The sequence below is a fragment of the Engystomops pustulosus genome, chromosome 8, assembly GCF_040894005.1.
Source record: "Engystomops pustulosus chromosome 8, aEngPut4.maternal, whole genome shotgun sequence".
Taxonomy (NCBI): Eukaryota; Metazoa; Chordata; class Amphibia; order Anura; family Leptodactylidae; genus Engystomops; species Engystomops pustulosus.
The window spans coordinates 5,779,667-5,796,291 of NC_092418.1; the positions used below are offsets into that span (position 1 = coordinate 5,779,667).

Genomic DNA, 16,625 nt, shown 5'->3' on the forward strand with positions numbered 1-16,625 from the left:
CCCGTTACTAGCATGGCGTACCTAATAAAGTGGCCGGTGAGTATATATATATATATTTTGAGGGGCAAGAGGGGTCCCATTCAGAGACCTGCTGAGGTCCTGCCTCCTAGTTACAACAATATGTGGAACAATATAAAGAGAGGAACCGGGTGATGAATGTTCTAGAAAATGACATCGCAAACAACAAACCTGAAGATCTCCCCAGCCACCAGTCACGGTGCAGGAGGGGTGACATCCGGATATGTCACACAGGAGTCTCCATTACTAAGTAACTGCTACACAAAGAATATCAACTCATAAATCACCAAACACAAAGAATCTCATAAAGTCAAACAAAACAGCAAAGAACAAGAAGACAAAGGGGGGATGAAGACGCGTGGTGTGTACAGGGGGTAACCAGGGAGTCCTGCGCACCACGCACCTCACACACCGCACCTTACAAAGCTCCATAAGGGGCATTAAACCTCATGTCTAGTCATTAGCAGGAGGTTATTATACACATTTTGTTATACAATTTATAACTGGATCTTTTATATCCCCTTTAGCAATGATGGTTCTGTCCTCTGCAGCAGATGCAGCTGCGGAGGTGTCCGTCTGCAGAGTAAGGCCGGTAACAGCGCCATCTACTGGTGGTCTAGCACATCGCCTAGCTTGTAGTTATCAGTGCATTGTGGGAAATGTCCTGAGGCATTGTGGGTATTTTTTGTTCCTGTAGTCAGTACTAGTGGCAGCCATCTTTCCTCATGTGTGAGTGTGAGGAGACACTTCAAGTTCATTATAAGCCGCCTGTCCCAGGCTAGATCCATGTAGATGCTGACAGACTTTGTAGGCCTTGAGTATGAGTGAAGTGTCACCTCGTGTACCTCATGTACCTCATGTACCTCGTGTACCTCATGTAGTACCCTGTGGTCCTGGCGCAGCTGTAGTGCTCTGTGGTCCTGGCGGAGCTGTAGTGCTCTGTGGTCCTGGCGGAGCTGTAGTACTCTGTGGTCCTGGCGGGGCTGTAGTACTCTGTGGTCCTGGCGGGGCTGTAGTGCTCTGTGGTCCTGGCGGAGCTGTAGTGCTCTGTGGTCCTGGCGGGGCTGTAGTACTCTGTGGTCCTGGCGGAGCTGTAGTACTCTGTGGTCCTGGCGGAGCTGTAGTACTCTGTGATCCTGGCGGAGCTGTAGTGCTCTGTGATCCTGGCGGAGCGGTAGTGCTCTGTGGTCCTGGCGGAGCTGTAGTACTCTGTGGTCCTGGCGGGGCTGTAGTACTCTGTGGTCCTGGCGGAGCTGTAGTACTCTGTGGTCCTGGCGGGGCTGTAGTACTCTGTGGTCCTGGCGGAGCTGTAGTACTCTGTGGTCCTGGCGGGGCTGTAGTACTCTGTGGTCCTGGCGCAGCTGTAGTACTCTGTGGTCCTGGCGGAGCTGTAGTGCTCTGTGGTCCTGGCGGGGCTGTAGTACTCTGTGGTCCTGGTGCAGCTGTAGTACTCTGTGGTCCTGGCGGAGCTGTAGTACTCTGTGGTCCTGGCGGGGCTGTAGTGCTCTGTGGTCCTGGTGCAGCTGTAGTACTCTGTGGTCCTGGCGGAGCTGTAGTACTCTGTGGTCCTAACAGAATGGTGTATGCAAATCACTTAAAGAGGTATACCAGGAATATGAATCTGGCGCCCCAGATTTGGCATAGAACTTGCCAAATTGGTCCCTATACCCATGGGGGTCAGAACCTAGCAGTATGTTTTGGAGTGTGGGAGGAAACCCACACAAACACGGAGAGAACATACAAACTCTGTGCAGATGTTTACCTGGGTGGGACTAGAACCCAGGACTCCAGCACTGCAAGGCTGTAGTGCTACCCACTGAGCCACCGTGCTGCCGCGAGTAATGAGCAGTAGCTCCGGGTAGATGCTCAGATGTAGGACATGTCACAGGGAAAGTTCTTACGATCGGGCACTTCTACGACCTTGTTATTTGTTGCTGGGATTTTGTGACTCAAATCTTATTTCATGAAGGAAAGTCAACATGTCCGATAATAATGTCCGATAATGATCTATCCCTGGGTGATCATAATGAAATATTTCAGGGATTTTCCAGTTTTTGGCAAATCGTAAAGTTCACAGTCTGAAGGTTGGGGTCACTTTTGGCGCTTGTCCCAATCACATAACTGGAGGGTGACCTCATAGAATAGCGGGTCTCCATGTTTTCTCTACTTTAACCCCTTCTAATAATGCTCTTATTTCTCAAATTTCTATCAGTGACAAATCCATCATTGGCCCAGATATATGAAGACTGGAGGAATCTGCCTTGGTTCCTCCCTCCTGTGCACTTTGTGACACATTGGGGCATATTCACTAACGTCCTTGCGCCAGTTTTCTGTCGGACTTTGCAGTGCAGGATGGTGCAGCTGGGCCACAAATGTGGCGCAGACACTTCACAAATACAGAAAACTGGTGCATGGTCCTAAGTAAATCCTAAGTAAATCTGGGCCATTGTGTAGCAGCGTCTCGGGCTCTCAGTTGATCCGGTCTGTTCTCAGGATGGGACACGGTTGCAGTTATATTTTCTTGGCACTTTTCTTCCTTCTATTGGATTCTAAATATAAATGTGTCACAAACTGTAACTGAGCACCAAACCTCAGCTCCCGTCTTTCTCAGCTCCTCCCCCTCTGCTCCCGTCTTTCTCAGCTCCTCCCCCTCTGCGCCCGTCTTTCTCAGCTCCTTCACCCTCTGCTCCCGTCTTTCTCAGCTCCTTCCCCCTCTGCTCCCGTCTTTCTCAGCTCCTCCCCCTCTGCTCCCGTCTTTCTCAGCTCCTCCCCCTCTGCTTCCGTCTTTCTCAGCTCCTCCCCCTCTGCTCCCGTCTTTTAAGCTATCTTTTAAGTCCACACAGAGGCATTAGCACAAGTCTAAGACAAGTCTACTCATTTTATAAAAAAAATCAATATTTAGAATATTCACAATTTAAATTTTACACTGAGTTAATTCAACAATTTTTGACATTCTTGCTGATTTATTACGGTGCAGAAAGTGACGGTGATTGTTGTTACATCTTATATCTCGGCTTTACTCATCGAACAGCAAATGATAAAGATGTTTTCCTTGTGTTTTTCCTCGTCTCCTCGTTATTAGTGTCTTGGAGGGTGGGCAATCGGTGGGCACATAACTGAGGACCGATTACTGAAGGATAGGCTCCTCCCTCTGCTCATGTAGGAGGAGATTCTTATAGTTTAGCCTCTTGTTGACCTCTTCTGTGAGCTGCCCTGTACCCCGGGTATCCCTGGGTGGTAACCCTACACTAGAGGCACTGGTGTAGTTAGTTCTTGGTTTAGTCTAGGCCAGGCCTCCTCTCTGAGCCTTGTGGCGCTGCTTCTGCCTTTCTCACAGATTTTATCTGCTTCACTTGCTCCTCAGCTCTGCTCTGCTTAGTTTTCTGGTCTCTGGGTCCCGGTTTTCTTCTTGTTTGTGCCAGACTCAACATTTCGAGCAACATTCCAAATAAATTTCATATGACACTTCTTAATCGAGTTACTAAATGGAGACTTTGCCAAGATACTGATGGTCTTCTTGTGTTTGCTGTCAATTGGGACTTTATACATTTTACAAAATTAATAAATAAAGGGAAATGACAAGTAAAGAAAGGCGTCCAGTGCATCTGTAGACCGTCAAAGTGTCTGCTGGAACTACCTCAGTAGGAAGGTCTCTACAGGACTACGTCTGATGTCTCCAGTCCATTTAGGACCACTACAGACTGGTGAAGGAGGATTGTATAACAGCTGAAGTATCGCTGAGTACACACCGGATCTCCAGTGCAATTAGGTGGATCAGGTCTACAGACTAAATCGCCAAGTGCGACACCATCTTGAATATCAGCATAAAGTAGAGTTTTTATCAAGTTTCACAAACAGATTAATTAGAACTAATGGCTGGACTGAGTATGGGGTCCATGTATCGTGCATCCTAGGATAGCGCCCCCTGTATGAACAGTGCAGGCTGCAGCAGTAGACAGAAGATCAGTAGCAACGATGATGTAGTGAACCTACAAGATGAGGAGAGGATCCAGGAGTAGTAGGTAGGGACATAGGTGTAGACTCCGGGCCGGTTAGCCTGGGCGCATCCATCTCCCCAGCTCACGACGCCGGCCTGATACCAAACTCCATTCATTTGACAGACTAGGGGTCCCCCAGAGTCGCCCTGAAAGACACAAGGATAGTCGGATCAATAACAGTGTGATGATATACAATGAGTGATTACATCCCATCCACTCCAATGGTTGTACCCAGGATATAGGGGTCTCCTCAAAACACAGGAGAGCTTATAAGTATATATTGTTACACACGGTACAGTCGGACCTTTATTCGGGGGCTTAAAGGACACCTATGATAAAGATGTGTCCTACAAACATCGTCCCTCAGGACTTCTTTTATTATAACTTTATACATCACCCGAGTGCCGTGCCTTTTTAAATTTAGCCACTTCCCCAAACAATACAAGACCTGCCCGGTCCCAGCTGATGTACGGGAATGGGTAGGGCTTGTATCATATGTGACATAGCTGGTGCTCCGGTGACATAGCTGGAGCGCCCAAGGCTAATTAGCATAATTTTTACAACTCTATATAGCTGCAATCGCTGTGTATAGAGTTAGGACCATCGTTCTTCAGAAACTTCTCAGTAGGACACGTCCACCATCAGTAAAACTCGTGGTAGATGTCCTTTAAATGGGGAAATTTATCAAAAGTTTGTTCATGGCAACCAATCACAGCTCAGCTTTCATTTTTTCACTGCAGTATAAAGGCTGAGCTCTGATTGGTTATCATTAACAACTAGAACAGTTCTTCTCTCACAGTTTGGATAAATGAGGCCAATAATTAAATGAATCTACCACCAGAAACAGCCCTTTCAAAGTCGACGCCTTACATAGAGCAGTGTCCCTTCAGCAAGGATCAATTCTTCTAGTAATCTCTAATGCTCCACATCTCCTTCTCCCTCCAGAGACATCAATCGCCAATTCCCACCCATATCCAGTAAAATCGTTATTGAGCAGCCGGCAATTGGATACTACCATACTCATTCATATGGAGGTAAGTCACTCACCTGGCAGGAGTCCTTCACTCCGTCCTGGTAGCCTGCACAGATCTGGTCATATTGAATGATCGGTTTACTGGCATTGACATTGGTGTTGATGTGGTACATCTGGTCACAGGCACTATTGCTGATAAGGGGCACCATGACCTGCTGGAGGGTCTGCGGGTTTGGAAGAGACACTGCCGGAGAGAAGAGCAATGATCAGGGACCATGGATCAGAAGTTCGGATCAGGTGGTAGTAGTGATTAGATACGCTGGTAATTGAAGAGGGATGTAGTGTGGTATTTTACGACAGTATCCCCCGTGATTGGCTTAGGTACACTGGCAAAGGATTGGGCGAAGTGTTGTATGGCTCTGTGAGATGCCATCACATGTGGCTGGTTATATAGACCGGTAAAAGGTAAAGCGGGATCTATAACACACGGAGACACCACGCACCATCCAGGTTTTCTTACCACTAGATCTTATGCTGCCCCATCCAGTGACCCAGCAGTTCATGCCATCAGGGAAGCTCATCGATGTTGTCGGGAGACAAACGGGCAGGATGTAATTCGTATAGGTGATAGGACTGGACAGTTCGAGGACAGCGATGTCCCCCGGGGAGCCGTCTGTAGTCCACTGGGAGTTCACATGGATCTTCTGTACGCTGGACAAAATCTGGTGAGAATTGGGGACTTGCAGCTGGTACATGCCAAGGCCGACCGTGTAGTCAGAGGGATTTTTAGATCTAAAGATGGAACATAACAGGATAATGAAAGTTCTACGAGTCACCAATTTGACGACCTACGACAGGTGTCATCCTTCTACATTTGGGAATCTTTTCTCCACTTTGGTTCTAAAGGCTCTAATTGATTGTTGGTTGAGAGCCATCATCATCATCAACTATCTCCTCAACACATGTCTCCACCCTAATGATCATATCTACAAACCGATTCACGTCCACCTGTTCAGGAAAAGGAACCGGCTGCCCACACGGACCTCTGAACTATGATTGTTTGAGCACATAGGAAATAACTTACGATGTAAAGCAATGTGCAGCAGTCAGCACGGTGTGGTTGGAGATGAGGGACCCACCACAGATGTGTGATCCTTGGTACTGCAGACTGATCTGCCACGGCCACGCTCCGTCATTTGCATCTGTGCCACCGACGATCCGGCTGCCGATCACTGGGTTTCCACATCCCTGCTGACCATCAGCGGTGTAGACTAATAAATGAAATGGAACATTTCAGCATCAGGATTTGTCCTGGTCCAGTGTCCTCCTGTGTTCCTAATCAAATCTAAGCAGAAGAGCGCTCCACCTAAAGCCTCACTAGAAGTCCTATAGACCCCGGCTCCACAATCCTGCCCTCTAATATTCATTATTTTCTGGCCTCACACGACCTCTGGGGAATGATCCAACCAGATCCTGCAGAGCAAGTTCATCAATCTGGTGTCTAGTAATCTACATTAGTTCCTGCAGTCTTGTGTCACTTCATACAGGCCTCCAATATGGTGAATTCTAGCAGATGACCAGTAGAAAACCAGCATGGAACCAGTATGGTCTCCATTACAGCTCCAGCCGATCACCCAGATTTCCTTCAGATCATACGTTATATCAACTCTACTAGAGCTAGAGATGTCCCACAACCTGATCTCAGCAGACTCCATGATCCTGGAGGAGAAGAACCTTTATGATCTGCTCAGATCCCTTATTTTAGGTCACACGAGACACACGAGGGACCGGCGCCATCCCCCTGGGCGAGGATCATGGTGAGAATGTGAGGGATATCCTCCTGCTTTTTATGTAATATCCTCTACCTCTTATTATGTCGCCTTCTTCTTGTTCTGACAGAAAGAAAGAGAGAAGAGAGAGACAGAAAGAGATATGAGAAAGACAGAGAGATAAGAAAGATGGAGATGATAGAGACAGAGATATGAGAGACAGAGAGCAAGATATGAGAAAGACAGAGAGATGATAGAGACAAAGAGATGAGAAAGATCAAAGAGATGGAGATGATAGAGACGGAGCGAGTGAGATGATAGAGCCCAGGACGGTCCCTGAAGTTCTTGCTGTGTCTTACACATGGGGTTTGACGTGTCCTGCACCTGGTACTTACACCTGGGTCTGTATGTGGGTCTGTAAGAAGTCCTGGATGGCGCCATTTCCTCCATATGGAAGTGACGGCCCTGAGACCCCCAGAGCAGCTGAGTGCATGGGGGGACGGCATCTTCCGGGTATTATTATTCCAAAGTTTCGGCTTCCATCCAGTGAATAATAAGTGATCATCCATCTATTTATATCTATAATCCCTATATCATCCGTAATCCAGTGTTGGATGAGTTGACTGAGGAAGTCACTTACCTGAGAGCAGCAGGAGGCTGTAGGTGATGAGGCTGTAAGTGGTGAAGCTGTAGACGCCCTTCATGGCCGCTCGCTGTCCTTGCACCTTGAGACTGATGTTCTCACACGACGTCCTGTGGTTACTGCTGCTATATAATGTGCCGGTGGTGATACTGATAGCTCCGAATGTGGCTGGACCAGTTCCCTCAGAGAATACAAGTGACCATGCTCAGAAACCGGGGGGAACAGGGTGCGGCACATAACTCTTACGTTTCTTTGTAATATTGTGTTAGGAAAAAAAAATTTTTGGTGTCAAAGGTACGCAATGGCGCAGTGTGGTCTGGAGGTGTCAGGATACAGCGATGCCGCGTTATGAGGTTGACATCTGCCCACACTTAGTCCTGACCCTGCACCAGGAGGAGGAAAGTAGTGGAATTGCCATCATTACAGGATGGTCAATAGAAGGAGAACAGAGGAGCCTCCAGTCATATGACAACAGACGGCCCCATTCCAGGTGTCTACTACCACCATACATCAGTAATACCGCCAAATTGTGACCGCTTTGTCAGATTACAGATGTCTACTACCACCATACATCAGTAATACCGCCACATTGTGACCGCATTGTCAGATTACAGATGTCTACTACCACCATACATCAGTAATACCGCCACATTGTGACCGCATTGTCAGATTACAGATGTCTACTACCACCATACATCAGTAATACCGCCACATTGTGACCACATCGTCAGATTACAGATGCACACAGGCGTCTGCAGAGTAATGACCACTACACAGGAGAATACAGAACTCTTAGAGGATCTCTACCCTCTCCTGAGGTGTCTGTGCCAGCATGGGAAGACCCCTCCTCTGGGAGAAGACCACCAGATTATGCAGATCTTTGTGGCAGGTTTTTAATTCCATGATGTATAATACATTCTCTGGTGTTCCTCCTAGTGTTCCTCCTAGTGTTCCTCTGGTGTTCCTCCTAGTGTTCCTCCTAGTGTTCCTCCTAGTGTTCCTCTGGTGTTCCTCCTAGTGTTCCTCTGGCGTTCCTCTGGTGTTCCTCCTAGTGTTCCTCTGGCGTTCCTCCAAGTGTTCCTCTGGCGTTCCTCCTAGTGTTCCTCTGGCGTTCCTCCTGGTGTTCCTCTGGCGTTCCTCCTGGTGTTCCTCTGGCGTTCCTCCTGGTGTTCCTCCTAGTGTTCCTCTGGTGTTCCTCCTAGTGTTCCTCTGGTGTTCCTCCTAGTATTCCTCCTAGTGTTCCTCTGGTGTTCCTCCTAGTGTTCCTCTGGTGTTCCTCCTAGTGTCCCTCTGGTATTCCTCCTAGTGTTCCTCCTAGTGTCCCTCTGGTATTCCTCCTAGTGTTCCTCTAGTGTTCCTCATAGTATTCCTCCTAGTGTTTCTCCTAGTGTTCCTCTGGTGTTCCTCCTAGTGTTCCTCTGGTGTTCCTCCTAGTGTTCCTCTGGTGTTCCTCCTAGTGTTCCTCTGGTGTTCCTCCTAGTGTCCCTCTGGTATTCTTCCTAGTGTTCCTCTAGTGTCCCTCTGGTGTTCCTCCTAGTGTACCTCTGTGTTCCTTCTAGTGTCCCTTCTGGTGTTCCTCCTAGTGTTCCTCTGGTGTTCCTCTGGCGTTCCTCCTGGTGTTTCTCCTGGTGTTTCTCCTAGTGTTCCTCTGGTGTTCCTCCTAGTGTTCCTCTGGTGTTCCTCCTAGTATTCCTCTGGTGTTCCTCCTAGTATTCCTCCTAGTGTTCCTCCTAGTGTCCCTTCTGGTGTTCCTCCTAGTATTCCTCTGGTGTTCCTCCTTGTGTTCCTCTTGTGTTCCTCCTAGTACTCCTCTGGTGTTCCTCCTAGTATTCCTCCTAGTGTTCCTCTGGTGTTCCTCCTAGTGTCCCTCTGGTATTCCTCCTAGTGTTCCTCCTAGTGTCCCTCTGGTATTCCTCCTAGTGTTCCTCTGGTGTTCCTCTGGTGTTCCTCCTAGTGTTCCTCATAGTGTTCCTCCTAGTGTTTCTCCTAGTGTTCCTCTGGTGTTCCTCCTAGTGTTCCTCTGGTGTTCCTCCTAGTGTCCCTCTGGTATTCTTCCTAGTGTTCCTCTAGTGTCCCTCTGGTGTTCCTCCTAGTGTACCTCTGTGTTCCTTCTAGTGTCCCTTCTGGTGTTCCTCCTAGTGTTCCTCTGGTGTTCCTCTGGCGTTCCTCCTGGTGTTCCTCCTAGTGTTCCTCTGGTGTTCCTCCTAGTATTCCTCTGGTGTTCCTCCTAGTATTCCTCCTAGTGTTCCTCCTAGTGTCCCTTCTGGTGTTCCTCCTAGTATTCCTCTGGTGTTCCTCCTTGTGTTCCTCTTGTGTTCCTCCTAGTGTCCCTCTGTATTCCTCCTAGTTTCCCTTCTGGTGTTCCTCCTAGTGTTCCTCTGGTCCTCCTCCTGGTCCATGGTCTCACGTTGGGGTCTCTGTACACAGGTGAGGACCCAGATCTCCTACACAGTAAATGTCTCATCCACCATTAGATTGACGCTCATCTTCTCGCGTCTCCTCTCACTGTTGACTCATGGAAATCTTGTTTGTGTTTTCTCATATTTTCCCGAGACCTTTGTCCTTCATGTGAATGAAATTCTCACTTTCATAAATCTGTAGACATTGACCTGCACAATGAGGACCAGCGGGTGTGTGGGGGAGGGGGGGTAGGAAGGGGCGGGGATCCTGGTTTCTATTTACTTTGACTGTTTTTGTTGCCTTCACAGATTGGAATCTTTCTTCACCTGAGAAGAAGAAGTTTATGTTTTTTGAAATTTCAACAAGTGAAGATTTTTTTTTTACTTCTTTTTATATAAGTCCTGTCAAATATTTTAGCGAAATTGTCCCTGGATGGACGTGTCCATATATATTATAGAAAGTTTGTATGAACCCAGAATCAGAAAGATTCTGAAAGACTCATCAGGGTCGTGTAGAATGTGAAGAACTTTTGGATATTTTGAAGTGTTTGTTCCTTTTGCATATTTTTCCTCTCTCGTGTACGGGACACGTTTAAGGCTGGTGAAAAAAAAGCTTCCAGAAACAAAAAGGTTAATTGTTTATTTTGATCATTTTAGAAAATGGAAATTAACAAAAGAAAATAGAAATCTAAATCACGTAGATATTTGGTGGGAGCAGCGTCTCCTTTATCCGTTCTTCTCAGTAGATTTTCAGACAATTCTTTTAAGGAAACTATAGTTCCAGACATCTTGGAGAATTAAACACAGATCTTCTGAGAATATAGGAACCTCAGCTGAGAGGTCAGTTCAGACATCTCGGAGAACTAAGCACAGGTCCTCTGAGGATGTGGAAACTCAGCTGAAAGATTGTTCCAGACATCTTGGAGAATTAAGCACATATCTTCTGAGGATGTGGAAACTCAGGTAAGAGGTTGTTCTAGACATCTCGGAGAACTAAGCACAGATCCCCTGAGGATGTAGGAACCTCAGATGAAAAGTTGTTCCAGACAGCTCAGACAATTAAACACATATATTTTGAGGATGAAGGAACCTCAGCTGAAAGGTTGTCCAGACAGCTCGGAGATCTAAGCACAGATCTTCTGATGATGTTGAAAGTCAACTAAGAGGTTTTTCCAGACATCTTGGAGAACTAAGCACAGATCTTCTGATGATGTGGAAACTCAGCTAAAAGGTTGTTCTAGACATCTCAGAGAACTAAGCACAGATCTTCTGAGGATTTAGGAACCCGGGCTGAAAGTTTGTTCCAGACATCTTGGAGAACTAAGCACAGATCTTCTGATGATGTTGAAAAACAACTAAGAGGTTTTTCCAGACATCTTGGAGAACTAAGCACAGATCTACTGAGGATGAAGGAACCTCAGCTGAAAGGTTGTTCCAGACATCATATAGAACTAAGCACATATCTTCTGATGATGTGGAAACTCAGCTAAGAGGTTGTTCTAGACATCTCGGAGAACTAAGTACAGATCCTCTGAGAATTTAGGAACCTCAGCTGAAAGGTTGTCCAGACAGCTCGGAGATCTAAGCACAAATCTTCTGATGATGTTGAAAGTCAACTAAGAGGTTTTTCCAGACATCTTGGAGAACTAAGCACAGATCTTCTGATGATGTGGAAACTCAGCTAAGAGGTTGTTCTAGACATCTCGGAGAACTAAGCACAGATCTTCTGAGGATTTAGGAACCTGGGCTGAAAGTTTGTTCCAGACATCTTGGAGAACTAAGCACAGATCTTCTGATGATGTTGAAAGACAACTAAGAGGTTTTGCCAGACATCTCGGAGAACTAAGTACAGATCCTCTGAGAATTTAGGAACCTCAGCTGAAAGGTTGTCCAGACAGCTCGGAGAACTAAGCACAGATCTTCTGATGATGTTGAAAGTCAACTAAGAGGTTTTTCCAGACATCTTGGAGTACTAAGCACAGATCTACTGAGGATGAAGGAACCTCAGCTGAAAGGTTGTTCCAGACATCATAAAGAACTAAGCACAGATCGTCTGATGATGTGGAAACTCAGCTGAAAGGTTGTTCTAGACACCTCGGAGAACTAAGCCCAGATCTTCTGAGGATTTAGGAACCCGGGCTGAAAGTTTGTTCCAAACATCATGGCAAACGTAGCCCGTAGCACAGAGGATGTAGGATTTTTGCATTGTGCGGTCTCTCCATATAATCTTGGACTGGATGGATGATGCTGAGATTTAGAGCCATGTTATTACCTCTAGGACTCTAATTTAAGCTGAAAATGACATGACTCAGTTATTCTGCTGCAGAATGTAACTTTAACGCTTCTCTTTTGGAAATATTTTTCGGCATATTTTCCTAATGCACAGTACTGCAGGGCAGAGTTTTGTATCACGTCATGACTCTTCCATCACGTAGTCTGATGTTTTTGTCCTGTGCTGTTATCACAGTTTCCTTCTCACCATCTCGCATTCTCATCTCTAGTGTCTTCCTATTCTGCTAATCTCTCAGTATGTTCCAATATCTCATGGATCAGAAGATACAAATGATCTGCTACATGAATAACATATAAATAGAGAACAGAAGCTGAAGGAGCCAAATCTTTAATTTTTCCAAACTCATCCTCTCTCATGGAGGTTCCCAGTTTCAATGATGGAGACCAGGACATGAACTGTTCTTTAAAATTCCTGGATTTCTCCCAGACTCATAGGAATTTCACTATCGGATGGTTCTGTACATTATAAGCTACAGGTATCGGAGCATTGAGACTGTTAGAATGAGAAGAATCGGCAGATAACGGGACACGTTCATGTTTCCATTGCATTTTGCGGTTGGTTCTGGGATGTCTCCTGGATCCTGGAAGCTCAGCTCTGGGATGTGTGACTGGATCCAGGACTGGTAGGCAGGTACTAGGGTGTACACCCCGGGGCGATTGGGTAGGGCACATCCATCTCCAAAGCTTACGACGCCAGGCTGGTACCAGACACCATTGACCTTACACACCAGAGGTCCTCCGGAGTCTCCCTGAAAGACAACAATCCATAATTGAACTTGGTGGATGCACATTCTCTGTTACTGTGTCTCTAGATGTTCAGTTGAAGGAGACAGAAATCTTTTTCTTTACAAGCCAAGCTAACAAAGTGTTGGCCACCAGGCAATGACAACCCAAAATCAATCAGCATTTAAAGCGTAACTATAAAATTACTGACAAAAAATAGTGTTATCAACTGTTATCACCTGTGACAAGGATTCTAATGATACCTGTATCCTGCTGCTGGTGTCCTCCTAGCCTAAGATATATCTGGTATATATAACATTAGATTCAGCTGTTCCTGATGTGGGCGGCACTTCAGGGTGGTGACATCAGCTCAGGGCAATGGAGCCAGAACAGGACAGCTTGTTTGTAATTGGCCCATCTGAGGCATGTGATCAGTCACATGCTTGTAACATCACTACAGGTCCTATAGCCCCTTTCAACAAGCCTCCTGTCATCTCTAGCTGTTCTATACGGTTTCCCTTGGCAACCAGAAAGCATGGCAAATGGATATTAGCCTGTGGGGCAAGGTAAAATCTCTGCTAGCTGCTAAACAGCCACAGATAGCTAATTATAGTAAATAAGAGAATTGCTTATTTTTGCTAAGTGGAGAATTAGGAAAACGTTTTTATACTTTGCAGTTGTACTTTAAAGTATTGTCCATCAATAACAATGGTGACCATACAAATATCTCTCACCTGACAGGAGTCCTTCCCACCTTCCCTATAGCCGGCACATATCATGGTGTCAGAGACTATGATGTCGGAGCTGCTGTCCTCTGAATCTATGTGATACATGGTGTCACACGTGTTGTGGTCCATCAGTGGAAGCTCCACCTTCTGGAGGGTCATCGGGGACGGCAGATTCACTGTGAAAACGAAAAGTCAGTTTATTTTGTCACAATTTATCTTCTCATGCAGGACGGAGGCCAATAGAGCTTTAACCACAACTCTAGTGACCATTTTGCTGCTTGACCACGGACCCTGAAAAATTTTCTGATAGATTTTTGACTGTTTTATTCTCCATTTTTTCCTTTCATTTTTTCTTCGAGCAGATTTGTTTAAAATAAAATATTAAAAAATAATTTTCAATTCATTGCTCAAATAATATTACAACATCAAAAGTCACCATAGAAAATATAAAAAGCTATAAATAAATAATAACAAATCCAATGCTAAAAATATCATCACCATTGCCGACGTGGCCATCAGACAGGAGATGCCAGTCACCCCCATGTTCATGTCATCACCCATCATCCTCATTGATGCTTATATCATCTACATCATCATCATCTTGTTCCTCACCTCCTGATCCAATGTTGCCCCAGCCGGTGACCCAGCACTCCATGCCACAGGGGAAGGTGACGGTGGATGGTGGCAGACAGATGGGCATGATGTACTTGGTGTAGATGACAGGAGCCGAGAGCTTCAGTAGAGCGATGTCCCCTTCGCTCCCGTCTTTCCCCGTGTACTGGGGGTTTATTATGACACTTTCCACATAACGATTTTCATATGTAAAAATGTTCGGTTGTAGGTTGTAGGCTCCGAGCACCACTAAGTAGTTTTCCATGTTCTTATCACTGTGAATCAGAGAACATGATCAGATGATACAAGGTTCATGGGAACAACCCAACAACCCATTACATCCAGTGACCAGACACAGATTCAGCTATGTGAGGGGTACATGACAGGGTATGTGACACCACAATTCATTACAGTCCGCTATGGCAAGGTCATGGTCGGTCGGGAGGTCAAGTCTTGAAGGTTCTTATTTATTAATATTTTGTACCAGAGAATAAAGATATATAGAGCAAGTCACAAATAAACCCTTTGACATGAAACAGGGGCACTTACTTATTAAAGCAGTGGGCTGCGGTGAGCACCCATTGCGGTGCCATCAGGGAGCCCCCACATACATGTCTGTAGCTGTCACTGAAGTGCTGCAGGCTGACTTGCCATGGCCATTCTCCTTCCAGGGCATCTGTACCCCCGACTATTCGCCCGGCCACCTGCGGAGAGCCGCAGACAGAACCGCCATCTGCTGAGATGGGAGAAGCTGGAAGGAAATATTCATACCCATTAATAATAGACACCATTACTGTTCAATCTTCTGAGATTGGTGGAGGCACCATCCATACATTCCCTGACAGGTGATTTCTATAGTTTATAGAGTGTCCTGGTTCTGGAATATATGGGACATAGAACCAGGTGTCCACATTCACATGACGCTCACACAAAGCACTTTACTGAGTTTCGGTTCCTATAGATTTAAGCAGAATTTTTGTAACTCTTCAACTCTTTTACGTGTAGTAAAGGCTTCTACTTCTCAGATTACAGATGTAAGTGTCTCCAGATGATCTACTGTAAGACCTACTGTACTCCTAAGGCTAAACTTGACAATTCTGGGCTGTAGCGTAAAATCTGTCCCTTTCCCCCATGACCATGTCTTTCATGCTATAGGTGTCTTCTTATAGTATGTTAGAGGGTTTGGACTCCAGAGTCCAGTAGTGCCTGCACCACCCCCTGTAGCCAAATACTATGGACATGCCGATATTGAGAGTCTCTTACCGACTTGTAGGACGATCAGCACATGCAGAAGGTTCTTCTCCATTTCCTCTAAGAAATGATGAAATTGCCCCCTCCTCTTCTAGGTGAGCCGTCACCTCCTAAGGGTTCTGACAATAAGGAGGTGTCATGGGGCAGGGGAATTCTCATGTTAAACCTGTGTCCTACAGACATTGATCGTTTGCTCTTTTTATTGCCGGTTGTAAAGAGTTTATTTTCACCTTCTTTTCTGCACTTCAGAAAGCAAATAACTTGAGTCAAAGACTCAAAGCTTTGATATATGAAGCAAATGTCCAACCAGGATCTGCCACAGGTTCGATAAAACTGATGTTTCACCCATAAAACTAAATTTGACTTTGGGCAGGAATTGTGAAGGCACTTGTTACCCTCCATTCAGCTCATGATGCCTCCATTGCTTTAGTTACTTGCCCTGTGATCCCAGTTCAGGGCAGCAGAGGACAAGTCTGTGTCCTACAGGTAAATGCCAGAAAAAGCCACCAGCCATTATAGTCCCAACAGGAGAAGTGAATAAAGCGAAGGGTGCTCCCGGAGCAGGGCGGAGAGCACCCGGAGCCGGGCGGAGAGCACCCGCATGTTGACTACTTGTGCCTTATGTATAGTCTTTCTGGATGGAGGGGCAACACTTTAATGGCTTTCCTTAATTATTGATGGAATTTCAATGAATGACGATACGTAAAGGGTAACGTCACCTTTCTGGAGGTTCTGATACTTTAGTATTTGTGGAACGTTTTTCCTCTGTGTGTGTTTCATGATCCTCTTGGTTCGTCAGCAGCATTTTGCATGGTTTAGCTCTAGTTCTATGAATAGGCTTTTGTCTATAGGACTGTAGAAGTCTTTCACCTCGCTGGACATCTCCTCTGTAGGACTGGATCTCAGCAAAGACATTGTTGACCTCAGGAGAAAACCTTTCCCTCTATTCTCCGACAGCCTGGACTTTCTCCATCACTACAGATTTCATGTAATATCTCATCACTCTTTGATGTTGAGCTCCATTAGAACCAGATGATCTTTAGATCTAATTTCTTCAGCCGTGAAACCTTCTGGGATAATGTTGATTTAGGTTTCCGGGTAATTTCTGATGCCTCCTATTGGCTGCTAATGGTTGTTGTCACATCATTCAATTCATGAAACAAATAATAGATCATGAAAATGGTTACAAATAGACATTTTGTTTAGACTGATTGTGACT

At 45.9% G+C, this 16,625-nt stretch overlaps 1 protein-coding gene across 1 annotated transcript in view; it reads right to left on the minus strand.

Moving 5' to 3' along the window:
• Positions 1-15,566, minus strand: part of LOC140075695 (transmembrane protease serine 9-like) — a 30,453-nt gene extending 14,887 nt beyond the window's left edge. Inside the window, exons 1-12 of the mRNA XM_072121873.1 lie at positions 15,419-15,566; positions 14,705-14,906; positions 14,156-14,430; positions 13,550-13,719; positions 12,567-12,841; positions 11,586-11,722; positions 7,399-7,605; positions 6,074-6,260; positions 5,510-5,781; positions 5,064-5,233; positions 3,939-4,162; positions 882-1,586 (exon numbers count right to left, since the gene is read on the minus strand). Of these exons, the coding sequence (XP_071977974.1) occupies positions 882-1,586; positions 3,939-4,162; positions 5,064-5,233; positions 5,510-5,781; positions 6,074-6,260; positions 7,399-7,605; positions 11,586-11,722; positions 12,567-12,841; positions 13,550-13,719; positions 14,156-14,430; positions 14,705-14,906; positions 15,419-15,461 (2,867 nt within the window). The 5' untranslated portion in view covers positions 15,462-15,566. The remainder of the gene's footprint in view (positions 1-881; positions 1,587-3,938; positions 4,163-5,063; positions 5,234-5,509; positions 5,782-6,073; positions 6,261-7,398; positions 7,606-11,585; positions 11,723-12,566; positions 12,842-13,549; positions 13,720-14,155; positions 14,431-14,704; positions 14,907-15,418) is intronic.
• Positions 15,567-16,625: the final 1,059 nt, after the last annotated feature.